Source organism: Anticarsia gemmatalis, chromosome 18 (assembly GCF_050436995.1).
Source record: "Anticarsia gemmatalis isolate Benzon Research Colony breed Stoneville strain chromosome 18, ilAntGemm2 primary, whole genome shotgun sequence".
Lineage (NCBI taxonomy): Eukaryota > Metazoa > Arthropoda > Insecta > Lepidoptera > Erebidae > Anticarsia > Anticarsia gemmatalis.
In genome coordinates, this window is record NC_134762.1 from 3,177,476 (window position 1) to 3,192,840 (window position 15,365).

The 15,365-nt window shown below is 33.2% G+C and overlaps 1 protein-coding gene across 2 annotated transcripts in view; it reads right to left on the bottom strand.

Annotated features, from left to right (window-relative positions):
* The window catches only part of trp (transient receptor potential), a 46,821-nt gene that overhangs the window by 29,149 nt on the left and 2,307 nt on the right, over window positions 1-15,365 (bottom strand). The window contains exons 2-3 of one of the 2 annotated variants that reach the window (XM_076126080.1): window positions 2,280-2,443; window positions 508-652 (exon numbers count right to left, since the gene is read on the bottom strand). In XM_076126080.1, the coding sequence (XP_075982195.1) occupies window positions 508-652; window positions 2,280-2,443 (309 nt within the window). Of the gene's footprint in view, window positions 1-507; window positions 653-2,279; window positions 2,459-15,365 lie in introns of those variants that run through there. The other variant, XM_076126079.1, reaches the window with a different exon arrangement.

Genomic DNA, 15,365 nt, shown 5'->3' on the forward strand with positions numbered 1-15,365 from the left:
ATTACTTACATTTTGTATGTCACCATTTACGATAAACTATTGCTTATGGATATATACGAGCGATTTGATCATGCAAACTATGCCAGCTCTGATTTCCCGCGGGACACGAGTATTATTTCGACGTCTTTTCTTTATAGACTTTTTTTCATGGATTTCGTAGTTATTTAGAGTTGCTTTTTTTGTTAGAATGCTTTCTAGGCGTGGATGTTGTACAATCTACGATTGATAGAAGATCTAAAATATGAAACCTACTAATATAACGAAAGTGTTATTTACGTAACTGATTTAAATTTGTTACAATGATGAATTTTTGACTGAACAATAATTTTAGCTAAACTTATAAATGACAACATCGTCTTTTTTAAAATAATCATGAAAGATTGTTTGAAGTTTGTTTACATATGTATTTACTGGTACATTTTTTTTGTTACCTAATTTTAAATTTATTTGTACCTTTAAAAATAAAAGTCGCACATCATACAGGTTTCCTACCTTTTTTGTACTAACCTTTACTTTAATCCCAGAGAGAAGTAACAACTTGATCAGTTCAATATTCTCGTTTTCTATGGCGGCGATGAGTGCTGATCTGTTCAAAGGATCCACACAGTTGATGTCCAAGATGTCAGGCTGGGAGGTGAATTGTTCTATTAACCTGTAAAGAAGTAGTTTGTATGAGCGTTTGTTATAAATACGATCAAAATTTGTAAGTTTACGTTCTGTTTTCATGGGTAATAATGGGTATAGGATAATAGAAAACAGACAATAACAACAACACAAAATAAATACTTTTCATATTTTTTTTGTAATCTTAGTATTCTGCTCCAATAATTTCAAGTAGGTAGTTACTTGCTTGTAACTAATAAGATGCTTATGATATTTGAAAAGTCAGTTGTTTCGCAAGGTAAGTTAAAAATACGTAATTTATACCATCAATGAAAATGTGCTTCATTAATGCTTTTGCATTGTGAGTCATAATATGAGTATGAGCCTAATGTTTTAACTATAACAAGTAATTCATCAGTAATTAAAGTAGTGACTGAAGTATTTTACTGTCAGATACCTATTCTGGATAAGTATATAACGATTTTTAAATCTGCACGAATTGAAATCGTCACTAAGCCCAATTCGGCTAGTGTATAAGTAGTCGATTAGAGAGAATCACTATAAGTGTCTTTTCAGTCGGTAATCCTATTTAGTTACACGAGGCGCGTCCTAAATATATTGCAGATTGTGGAATTTTGAGGTCATGGGCAGAACAGTGTTTTAGAATTTTTGGCTGTTGCTAAGGCTTTAAAGACTCTTTGCAAATAGTGCCTTAAACATATTTATAGTCTGGTGTTTTTGCCGTAAGCGTAGGAATGTAAGAATTTTCGAATACAATATTGTCTTTTTTAGAATTTATCAAATTTGTAAATACATTTTTCTTAGACGGAAAAATTGTATTTGTATCGATATGTGAACCGGAATTCTTTATCCAAACCACGATGGAGAAATACAAAGAGAATGAATATTTTTAAATCATAAAATATATTGTACTGTGCAAGACTCGAACCCAATACCTTGGGTGTTACATGATAGCCCTTCAGATATACTATCTGGTAGATATAATAAGACACAGTAATACCGGGCCGTAGCATCTGCATTATTTAATTCCTCCATTTTCCTTCCGATTCTATTGAAACGTTCGTACAAAAATTATAAAATTCGTTGAACTATTAAGAATGAAATAACTTCCAGTTCATTACATGTTAAAACAGACTGTATTTTTAGCCGTATTCGACACTATAAAGGTTACAGGGAGAATCTTTGTATTTTCATATTTATATTGTATTCCTAACCTTTATTTAGAGTAGGCATTGAAGTTTGAAGGCATAATTTACAGTAAGAAGTTTGTTCAGATTGAAATTTACGTTGTAGTTTTCATTTGTTGATGAGAATATTAACTATTGTAATTTAAAAAAGTAAACGTAAAATATAAGTACCTACTGTAAAATATGATTAATATCGGATAATTTTTTTAATTAGGTATAATAATATGTCAACTGTTTCTCCTTTCAAAATCGCAATTTATAAATCTTTTCGATAGTCTATAAGTAAAACAATCTATTCCTAAAGTTAAAGTATTGGCATTTCATGAAGTTAACTAAAACTAGTAACCTAACTGATTTATAACGTCTTTCGAATGCTTACATTTTTTTTTGACAAAAACAATGACGATATCCTTTGACGAAACGGGCACCTAGCAAGAAAAAAATCAGCTCTTTAATACTCTTTCTTACTTCTTAACAGTAGCATAATCTCCTCTATCAGCGTGCAGCAGAAAGGTCTTCTCTTCTTTAGTGAGCGGTCTTTCGTACACCTGCCGCAGATCATTGTGGCTGTTCCTCAGGGCCTCCTGGGAGCTGCCCAGCAACTCCTCGCGGGAGCCGCGGTTCATGCCGGTCTGGAACAAACACATGGGTTAATATATTGATGGTAAAATGAGATGAAGAAAGGCATGGTTCAAGGAGGCTTCAAAATAGTTAAAGTAATTAAATTTATACAAATATCTATTTATTAATGTCATGTTAGTGTAGGTAGAATATTTTGTTTTTTTTAATTTAATTTTATAGTAGAATTATTGATATTTTGATGTTCAACAATAGCTATCAGAAGCACAAAAGTACAATAAAGTGTTCATTATCACACAGTTAAATTATAATTTGCATTAAGAATTTTTAGAAATAAAGAGATAAGTTTTTATCGTGGTAAAATATTCGATGGTCACCACCTTCCTCGTGGACGGTATCGTTTACAAAAGCTAGTTACAAATTTATGATTTAACATTGTAAATGAAAAGAAGTAAATAGTATTTACCACATTATTTAGTAAACATGCTTATTAACAAATGCTTCAGCGTTATTATTTTATTGACAGTTAATAGCAGTTTGCCGAGCTATAGTTTACACAAACATTATTAATGTTTTCCGCTATTTAGTCCGTCGTAACTAATAGCTAATATAATGCTTTAATCGACAGTTATTGTACCTATTTATAATAATACAATGCAAACGTGACAAGATGAAAATTTACACATTACTCGAAATTTAAGCTTACTTGGTTTGATAGCTGTTGCTTTTGCAATCACAGTTTAATATGAACACTTATCAAGAAAATTTAAATGCCACTATTTGCTTTTTACATTAACACAGTTCCTTTTCAGTAAAATAAAATGTATATAACATACGACTATGGTTTCCTCCATGGCCCTTAAATTTACAAGTAGCCTCAATTCTACACAGACGAAATTGCGGACAAACCTAAATATCGTAAAAGATACAGCTTGCAAATTCTTAAAAACTATTCTAATATCATCCGAACTAGTCTAAAATTAGCCTATGCTCGTAAATAAAGGTCATACATCCACTATACATATATCAACACATAAACACGGTATAGTACTCATAGTAATTAGTGCACAAATTAGCCTAGAATCAGTCCCTGAGTGCAGGTTGTACTAAAAGGGGCGTCTGATTTATTTACTGGTATTTACGAATTTAACCTTGCAAAAAGGTCTTTTTGGACACTATATTTATACGAGTGTTATATGGTCACTTGGTTATAATTTCCCTTAATACGACGCCAGTCTAAAAAAAAAAACGAGGCAAACTGCAATGGAAATTTAAAAGTTACGATATTTGGCTGAATCGTCAAATTATAAAAAAAAATATCCCTACTTTGCATTGTAGTTATATGTGTACTCTTGTCGTGACAGTTTAAATACATAAAAAATAAAAATAACAATAAATCTATTAAAATGGCAAAGAACTTTACCTGGCAACAAATTCTCGTAGACAAAATATAACCAGTGTCACAACTAACCCTTCGGCTGCTCAACGTTTACTAAGACATGTTACGATCTCAACCCTTCACTGTCAATAGAACAAACTAACTAAATGATATACAAATATTGTGTAACGCGAATATTTGGGGAGTAATGAGCACGCCTTTACGATTTATATCACTACTAGTTTTTACCCACGACGTCGTCCGCCACCTGAATTTTCCCTTAGCTATGCGTCTTTTTTCCGGGGTAAAAAGCCTATGTCCTTTCTCGGTATCAAAATATCTCCATACCTAATTTCATGCAAATTGGTTCAGTGGTTTAGGCGTGGTTGAGACACAACAGACAGACAGAGTTACTTACGCATTTATAATATTAGTATGGATATATAGTATATAATAGTATGGATGTATCATATACAGTCCGCCACCTGTGACTTAAGTCGCTTTTCAGTTTAGTTTTCAGCTCCACTGTATCATGGCTTTCCTCAATAAATGAACTCAACAAAAGATAACTTTTCAATTCGGATCTGTAGTTCCTGAGATAAGCGTATTCAAACAAACAAACTAGTAAGATTTACATTATTAATCTTGATATAGATTATTAAACAACGAAGGTGCCTTGTCTGTCTGTTTGTTAACGATAAACTGAAAAAGCTTCAATCAGAGTAGCCCTGCACTAATAAAAATAATGATAAATATGAGGTTTTATATAATTACTTGATTTGTGAGTTTGCTGAGATATGAGGACGAGCGTTGAAATCGCTGCAATTGAAACAATGTTATTTTGCTAGCTATAAAATAGGCGGGTTGGCCTTGTGTAAAATTGCTTTTTCACCAACTAGTCTGTCACGAACAAGTAAATATTTTGTATCATGCATACATACATAAAATCACGCCTATTTCTCCATAGGGATAGATATTTTTTATCATACTAATTACAATTAATTCTATTTGACTGCCTCCGTGGCGTAGTGGTTTAGGTCACCACGCCACTACTATTGCGTTTAGAAGGTCGTGGGTTCGATTCCCACACGTAACAATTATTTGTCTGTCCACAAATAAGTAATTGTTTCGGGTCTGGTAGTACTTTGTGTCCGTGTTTGTATGTTTGTAAAAGTCCCCGCGACACAATAGCCTCAAGGCGGGAATTGTCTAAAATAAAAATATCACTAGCAGCATAGCATCTTAGCTGAATGCACATTGAACTAGAATTTCAGGGAATCACATAATTTTCATGCGTAATCGTATGGTTTTCAAGCATACATAATATCATACAGTTTATTACTAACGTGTTAGTTAGTTCCACGAATTAGTTTATATGTAGAACTGAGCATTTTAGACGTCCAGATTATTTCTAGGTATTATTTATATTTACACAATCTTCTTATTGCAAATATTTTTTTATGATTTCCGTTGAAAAATTACGAAAGAAATAAATACAGACAGAAGAAACTAAATTTTGTGACTTCAAACTGTAGTAATAAAGAAAGATAATATTTTGTGTTTTAGCAGGAAGGAACTTATATACCATAGATAAAATATGGAAGGAATACCGTGAAAAGTTAGTTTATTTTATAGAAGCTACGTGGTTTCAAACGAAATTTCAGCCCTAATTGTAACCGCTTAAATGTTGAAAAATACGTAATTTACATTCGATATAGGTAGGTATCATAAAATTTTACTCTGTGCTAAACTTTATACAAATCAGTTCAGTGAAATCGCCTTGAAAGCGTAACTTAAGCATTTATAATTTTAGTATGGCAAACGAGGTAAAACCAGATTCTTTTCTTTTAACCAATTTCGCCTTCGCATCGTTACGCCTCCGCTCTACCACTACGTGACGCATCTTAGATAACATAATTGTATCAAGAAAAACCTGGCAACCTGAGAGCAACCTTTAACATTCAGCGATAGAAAATTCGCAGTAATTTATAAGTCAATGCGAAGTAAATGACCTACTACGAGTAGCTTGGTTGCCCTCACACCTACACAGTGAAACTTTAAGCTGTACGATATAATGCTTTATCTATGTCTACCTAGATATAGCCCGTTATATATTTTTTGATGCAGATAATAATATTTTTTGACTGAACGTTTTTGTAGGAATACTCATTTCTTACCAGCATAGAAGGTATAGAGATATAGACCTCAAATATAACCTCTCTCTCATGCCAGAAGATACTAGTATTTGCCTAACAGTGGAACGGGGCTTTAATCAATTGTTAGAGCGCTTAAGCGTGCTTTATAGTTATAGCATTTGAGTTGTAGCGTCTATAAAAATAATCAAAGATTGAAAAAAATATTGTTATGCTTAGGCCGTTATAAACGTGCGAACTACGTCATAACCAAAAGAATATAGGAATGTGACAATGTGTAAGTGCGAGCGAACGGCGAAGAACTCCGAAAAAATGACATGACTTAGTTCGCACGATTGAAATAGCCCTATTATAGTCAAAGTTACGGGGAGCAAATAGTATTTTTTACTAATGTTAATGTGATCATAATTTGGTCAAAATATAATTTGAGTCGTCAGTCATTATTTTCATTGATGACACAGCTTATGGCTACACTAGACATCATCTTAATACAACCATAATACTACACAAAAACCTCATAAAACAATGTCGGTCATATTTCCAAGGTTTTCCTACAATGTACGGTTACACGTTGCCTTGTCCGTGTGAGCTCTCGAGATACAGCGCGTATCGTGACTCATGCCAGCTTTCATGAGCACTCCTAATCCGACTGATTCATGTGATAGCAAATCTATGACTCGAGTACTCACTGTCGTTGGGATGGGATTGAATTTAGAGGTTTGAGGGAAATTCTAACAATCGTTCTACTAATAATGACTTACTGTGAAACTGCTAGATTCTGCGTTAAGTAGAGCAATTTCGATTTACTCTTTCCAAAATTCCCGCCATTTGCAAAAGTATTCTTATGATCATTTCTAATTTACAAGAGATAGATCTACACATACCATTATAAAATATATTTAACTATCTACTATTTAAATAGATCTATATATTTAGTTTAAGCTTTTCCTTGTTCATACATTTCTGATTTTATACATGTTATGTAATTGAAAAGCTCTAAAACTGTTTTCAAAACAGATTTTTGTCAAAAACGATGTAAGTACATTTTTTTATACAAATCACAGTTTACGGTATTATTTCTCTTTGTAAACTCAGTTGTCATCAGTAGTATGAACAAAGTGCAATAATCCTTGCTTATGACGTCCCTGTGATGTACAAACTTTGGCTTATTAATGCAACGCACAAATCACAGCTCCTAACGTTTTGTTGTTCATGGAGATTCGGTTATTTTAGCATCTGTGTATATCCGGAAATGTTTATCCGATTACACAATACTCCTCATTGCGGATTAAATAATAAAATATATGGTGTCTAAGATTTTTTTTTTGCTCTTTATGTGGGTTTCCAATCATTTAAATAAACAAACTTTTCTCAGGAAAAATAGCGCGTAGGAAAACTATAAGTCAAAAATATTAATTTAATATAAAGGCAAGGGAAGTTTGTAAGGATTGTACAAGTTGGCATTCTTTAGTTTCTGCCTACCCCTATGGGAAAAAGGTGTGATTTATGTGTGTAAAAAGTACTATTGGGGATGTGACTTATATTTCGGATGCTGATTCTAATATCCTTATTTTCATAATCTGTCCATTTAAACTACAGTGTAAATAATAAACAAATTCAATAAAACCTACAATAATATTGACAATGATGTGATGTTAACCTTCTATAAAACACATTTCGTATATTTTCAGGGTTATCGAATCAGTCAGTTATGACTGAGCTCAGTGATGCTTGACCGTATTGATTGATCAATCTTTGTTTACATTTAGTTGCGAGCTTTTCATTACACTTTTAGATACCAAATGTTATATGCTAGGCAAGGAATTTTCATTTTAATATTTTAAAGTTATTTGAAACACTAGCTGACCCGCGCATCTTCTTCGTTCCGCGTAACAGACTATCCAACAGTATTTTTTTCTCTATTCGCACAAGTAGTTCCTGAGATTAGCGCGTTTAACCAAACAAACAAACTCTACAATTTTCTAATTTAGTACAGATACTCAACATAACTCGATAATCGATATTTAGTGATAGAATGTCGTAATACTTTATCCTAGCAGTACAATAAAGTAAACTCTACCTGGGACATTATTTTCACAACACAGTTTATATTCAACACACACAACATTTAAACTAAACTCTGCACACAAACAAAACCTTCTTTCACCTACTGTCGGGTAAAGAAAGCTATCCACACTCAGGTGTCAATAGTACCAAATTCACTTTGGAAACATTAATTTTTAATTTTCAAACGATTTTTTAATTAAACTAAACTAACTCAATGTTGCACTGACTGAATGTAAATATGTACTGCTACACTTTTTAGCGGCAACATTAGTTAGTATTAGTAGGTGTTCTCATACGAGTGCCAAAATCTCTTGTACAAATAAATAATTCGAAGAAACGTATAGAATTTATTGCTTCAAATACAACGGTTTGTTTTATCTTGGTTTTGTTTTAACTACCATTCTTAGGGAAGGAAATATAGTGTTTAAGAAGTGAATTTTAGGAATTTGAATGAGAAATTGTTTGAAGGTTGAGTTTATCAAGGTGTTTGCTTTTTTATCATTAGCTTATAATAAATAAATAAAATAAATTTAACCCATTAATGTCCTACTGCTGGGCAAGGGTCTCCTCCCGTAATGAGGGAGGGGTTAGGCCTTGAGTCCTTAGCTTGCTGTGTTAAAATTATTTATGTGATGTGGGGATCTGTGATCTCCAACTATTTAATTCTTGTCTTAGTAACTGTGAGTGATCTTTTATTTGTTTATTTTTTGCACAAAATATGAAAATAAGTAGTTTCCCATAAATGGGCACGGTTTTCTTCTGGGCTCAAAAATATGTCATGCAAATTATAATTTTGAATAATAATATTTTCAAAAAGTCATTGGTGAGTTGGCTAAAAACCACGGTTTCATGTTTACAACATTTTTGCCTTCAACTAATAGTTTTATTTTATTACATGTCTGAAATACGGAGTTGTTTCGATATTACTTTCAAAAGTTGTACTAAAGTTGAAAGTTGGTTCGAAACGCTTGAAATTTTATACGTTGCCGGATGAAACTTATACGCGGTAGGAGGTAGGTAATGTAGAGTTACATGCGAACTAAGTAATTCTGTAGGAACTAAAATGGCATTACGTTGTAATTTGATAGTATTAGTGCTGAAATGAATTCTAATGCTGTAATCTTTTTGTATTCATAACTAATTTCATTCTTAGTTGGTTCAAAAAATATAATAACTTAAAGTGATATTTACCTACGCATTTCTTGAGGGCAACCGTAAGTGCAAAAATAAAATGGAGCTGAGATGACACTGCGCTCATATTACCTACTGTGAATTAGCGCATTGTATACTTACCACATTGGTGATGTTAAATCTGACCCGAACCTTGCTGTCTTTTTTTCGTCTTTTCATTTTTGTCAATTCACTATCTGTCTATCGCATAGCACTTAACCCATCACCATATACAAGTTTAAAAATAAGCTACCTTTTAAGCAAGCTTTTCATTATTACTCAATTATACAAAACTTCGATTTACAGTTAAAAATTTTCCTGCGCACAATCCGAGTATTTTTTATTTACAAAATGCGTACAGAAATTTAATTCGAATAAATATTTATCGAATCGATATCGAACACAATAAACAGCCTCGAATAAAACCCGCAAATATTTAAAACACATTCGAATTTTAAACAAGTCAATTCGAGAGCGAGCCGTTACTGTTTAAATTACGAATCGATGTAATGACGTCACTAATTGTTATAGACTTTTTATTACACTATGTTATTTAACCCGGGTACGTTTGCTAACGTAGTTGGGAGCGCGCGGATGATAGCGAACTAAATTGAGAGAGTAGTTCCATACGATCAGAATCTATTTTTAAATAAGACTTGGATTTGTGAATAAATGTTTGTTGGTTTTGGTAATAATGGCGATGGTGGGGAAAGTACTTAGCATAAGAATTACAAACATATGAAATATTACGAGTGTTATACCCGTAGATATATAAGGTACACTCTAGTTTCGTCATTAATGCAATAACAACGTCAGCCTCATTTAAGTCCCAAGTCTATTGCCAAATACCGTGCACGTTACCAGGCTCTAGACTTCTATTGTGAATAATAGAAAAATACCAATGGCACTTTGTACCTGGGAGTCGAACTCAGGAACACTACTGAACGCGCCTCAAAGGCAGCATAAAAAGTAAAAATAAAAAATAGAGCTAAGGTATTTTAAGTTTCAAAGACAAAAAAAGAAAAAGCAACATAAGATATAAAGATCAATTACAGAGAAAAACACGCAAGATGAAGACTTATTTTTTCATTTACGAAGAATCCTTTGACATTTACACAAAAATCTAGAGAGTCCTTTATTAGTTAACCTTAAAATAAAAACAAAAATTACAAGAGTCCAAGTCGTAGACTGAGAGTCGCCTAGAGTTGTCTAAGTATAACAATAAATATATGTACAGATACTTAAGACTCAAGTAGGTATTCAGTCTATACTTTCATAGATCATTACCGTTCTATCATTAAACCTTTAGAAACTATTAATCAAAATCAATTGAATAATCTATACTAATATAATAAAGCTGAAGAGTTTGTTTGTTTGTTTGATTGTTTGTTTGTTTGTTTGTTTGAACGCGCTAATCTCAGGAACTACTGGTCCGATTTGAAAAATTCTTTCAGTGTTAAATAGCCCATTTATCGAGGAAGGCTATAGGCTATATATAACATCACGCTACGGTCATTAGGAGCGGAGAAGCAACGAAAAATGTTACAAAAACGGGGAAAATTTTGACCCTCTTCCAATTTTGATTCTCTTAGGTGACGCAAGCGAAGTTGCGCGGGTCAGCTAGTGTTTCAATATGCTTAAAGCTAAACGTACCAATCTATCGTTGTAGCTTAAAAAAAGTAGCTTATCGACCGTACGAAAGTATATAGTTACAAATTACATATTTCTAGAATACTTAGTATTTGCCGATTCTTTAAAAGAGTTTGAATTGATTTTGCGCGCTGCTGATATTTCTTCCAGTGGCCCACCTGATAAATCAAGAATTATAATCTCAGTTACCATAGTTACATATAGCTCTTTTAAAAAGGTTGTACAATAAGATTAGCTAAACTTGTACATAATTATAGAAATACAGCTATCTAACGATGGAAGATAGGCACTAAAGATTGCCAACTAACCTATCCTTCGATAACCGCATAAACTACTATCAAGCGTTATTAATACCCAATAAATAAACTATCTGCAACTAAAGTTTAATATATCACATCGCTAAGTGGGTATGATACAAGGAGGTATGTTTATCGGCCGTTCGAGCCAAGTATCCGGGGCCATACGTTTTTAAAATATAAACAAATACACACGAATGTCTGGATCAAAGACGACTAAATCTCTTGCAACGATCGTGATACAGATATAGGAATACTGGAAGCATCATTTGCTTTGTCTTACTATTTGTGATGGTGGAATTTTGAACGAGCGTGGCTAGATTATAGGGTAAAAAATATTGATCTTTACAAATCGGAATCCTAAAAGATTTTATTTCTCATTTGTTGTTATTTTATTACTGGGATAGGTGACGACAGTGACGAGTCTAGCAACTCGGCAAAAATCATAAAGATAACAGACGTTCATTAATATTATTATCATGTGTTGCCTAATTATAAAATAACGCAGCGTCCTTTTAGAAGTAAGTAAACTTCGTTTCAATTAGATAAAACTCGAAGACCGAAAGAGGAAAATCCTGGTTACTGTTATATTCTCTTTTTATAAAGCAGTTCTTATAGCACTAGACTCCACAAATAACTTCTTTTAATAAAACCAGCACCTTCCAGTAGTCAAAAACATCTTTGCCACCGTCTTTACAATGGCCGCTTAATGACTAAACGAGTAGGTACTTCGCAGTGCGTTTGTAATATACAAGTTAACTTGATTCTTATCCAACCCATTACATGAAGAAGGAACTCATTTATCCTACTAATATTATAAATGCGAAAGTTTGTGAGTATGTATGTTTGTTACTCTTTCACGCAAATACTACTGTATCGATTACAATGAAATTTGGTATGTAGGTAGCTGAAGACCCGGAATAACACATAGGCTACTTTTTATCTCGGAGTTCCTAAGGGATCGGGATTTACACGGGAAGCGTTTCCACCCGGACGACATCGCGGGCGGCCTCTAGTATGAAGATATTTGAGCCAGTTGATGACAGAAGCTATACCACTAAATGATATTTGTTGACTTGCATGTTTATGTGAAATATTTTTTTATCGTAATGATAATTGATATAGTATAGATACCTAACATCGTTAGTATTAATTAACTGTTGCGTTTCTGTAGCCACGTTTCGTAGCCATATTTGGATATTGTGTTTTCTTGTAATTATCTAGTGATCGTTGGTTTATTTTTTTTTGTTGTAATTTGCAGGAGACTAGTCCTATATTAAAGTCTATAATAATGATATGGATTAATTTGCTTTCTCAAACATCCTGGCTATAAAACGTATGAAAACTTTGGTATTGTTTCAAGCATCTTTATCAAATCGAATGCAAACAAAATAACAAAAATATCAATTATTGTGACATTTAAACGTTACGATGACGATGGTATCGAATCTTTATAATTGTGCTGCAGAACTTGAAACAATTTTACTTCTTTGAACTCTAAAATGTAAATTATCAAGTGTAATATAATTTTGTATACAACTAGTTACTTAAAGTCCAGGAATAATTCTACATAACAAACTATCAGGCACATATACCTAGGTTAGTAAATCGTTCACTAAGAATACAATCTAACAAGTGCTCTAAAAGCGAACGGTATTTACGAATACCGTCGCAGGTGTTTTGACACGGTGCAAATTGGGACCGATCGTATAAACCTTGCAACTATACCTACTAAAGATCTCTGCGATCCTTTTCATCCACGTCTTTTGAGTATGGATACAGATTTCTTGTTAAGTGTTGATTTATCAAGTCCAGTTTGCCTCCGTGTGTTGCAATGTTGTTTGTCTACCTTTTCTACTAATATCCCTCCTACTAATGTTATAAACTAGCTGACCCGCGCAACTTCGCTTGCATCACATAAGAGAACGGGTCAAAATTTTCCCCGTTTTTGTAACATTTTTTAACTGGTATTCTACCCTGCTAGCCTTCCTCGGTAAATGGGCTATCTAACACTGAAATAATTTTTCAAATCGGGGCAGTAGTTTCTGAGATTAGCGCGTTCAAACAAACAAACAAACTCTTCAGCTTTATAATGTTAGTATAGTATAGATGTGAAAGTTTGTGAATATGTAGGGATGTTTGTTACTCTTTCACGCAAATACTATTGAATCTATTATGATGATATGTACTATGTAATTTGGTATGGACGTAGCAGAAGACCCAGAATAACACATAGGCTACTTTTTATCTCGGAGTTCCCGAGAGATAGGGATTTAATTGGGAAGGGTTTCCACGCGGACGAAGTCGCGGGCTTACTCTAGTGTATTTATATTCGTTGGTTCTCCATGGTTTGTAGTTTCGGGTATTTATTTATTATTTGCTTGTCTTGTCCGAGATTAATTTTACTTTCTTAATGAAGAAGTATTCTATGACTGAAATTATTTATTTATACCAGAATTTTAAATATTTCCATTGAAAAAGTTATTAATTTTGTAGGTATTTAAAGCGTTACTTCTGACTCATTAATTTAATGTTATTATTTAAATTTGACATTTTGTATTCATCTGATATCCAATTAATTAATTTAAATTGCAGCATCACTTAACCTTATTATCGCAATTTACATATTTTAATAAGATCAATTTCTCTTCCGGGAAAGGAACCTAGTATAGTGTGGGCTCTAACAAATACAAAATACTCATTCAATACACCTACAGGTGTAATTATTGGTAATTATGTGCGAATTACGCACATAGTATAGCTTATTCTGTGTGGGTAACAAAACACGTGATTTTAGACCTGACCTGAATATCTTAAAGGGGGCAGTTGTATTTATTATGCACCGAGTGCTTTTTGATGAAGATTTTTGCACTTAAAACTATCCATAGTGGCATTGGGTACTATAATTAACAGTTATATACGTAGGTATAGTTCATATTGTATTCAGTATCCATAACCTGTGTAACTTCAGTTAAGATCAATCTAAGCAAATTATATAAAACATTATTGTGTTTATTCTTGTCCTATCTGTTGATATCAATTTAACAGTAAAACTCCGGAACAATATACATATATTCCGGCAAAGCAAAAAATACTGGTATAATGAAAAAACATGCATGATAGCGAGGTTGCAGGAAAAATCTAGTATACATACGTTCATATCAGAGCTAGTATTAAATACCTATTACACAAAAGCTAGAAAAAAATAATGGAAGATCCCGTTAATCCTAAGTCTTAAATCTTGCAACATTACGTTATTACACCACCAAAATAAATGATAATCTAAATAAACAGTTTGAATATCTAATTTTGAACTGCATGTCATCATTACGCGTACGTTTTGCGGGTAGCGTAATAAATATATGAAGATTTACGAGTCGGTAGTGGGCTCATTTCCAAAATGGTGGAGCTGATACGTTTATTTAGAGTAAACTGTGCGAAGTGCACTTGCTTTTGGTTTGTACGCATCTGTTTTGGTTTGACGAAACAGTAGGACTACTATGTTTCTGTTATCCGATGTTTCGATAGTAGGTAATTTTGATGTTAGACAATCATAGATATATGATATCATGATTGTTATATGTGAAGGTATAGGATAGAGGTGTACGAAATACACCCAACTTTCACTATTAACAATGTTAGTCCCATATAATAGAAGGCTGTACCCTATTGCCATTTTACTGGGCGCGGAGCAAACTCCGGGTTACTATTAGGAAATAGTCTAATGTAATTATATAAGACCAATAATACTTTTCTCGATTCGGGAGTCGAACTTAGACCTCATAATCAGCAGCCTATCCATAAAGACGTCAGGAGGTGTCTGCTAGTTCGACAATCATGAGTCGACAGTCTCAACAATCTTTCGGTGAACTTTTGTGAAATAGGCAAAGTAGGTTTAAATGATATATGTTCCACTAATTCATTGAATCGCAGCTTAGAAATGAATGGACTTATAGCAAGAAACATTAAAAAATTGGTGATATATTTCACTTTTCGTTAAATTAAAGTAGGCCCCCAGTTATTTGGCTAATGGATGTTGTGGTATGTAGTACAATTTTGTCAATGAGATAGTAACTGATTCATTGGTGATTGCTGGCCTGATTCAAACGGCCCAGCTAATTTAGAAACTAGAGGTCGCTTGCGACTAGGTCCGTTTGAAAACCCTTCCCGTGTAAATCCCGAATCCCCGGGAACTCCGGGATAAAAAGCCTATGTGTTATTCTGGGTCTTCAGCTACCCACATACAAAATTTCATCGTAAT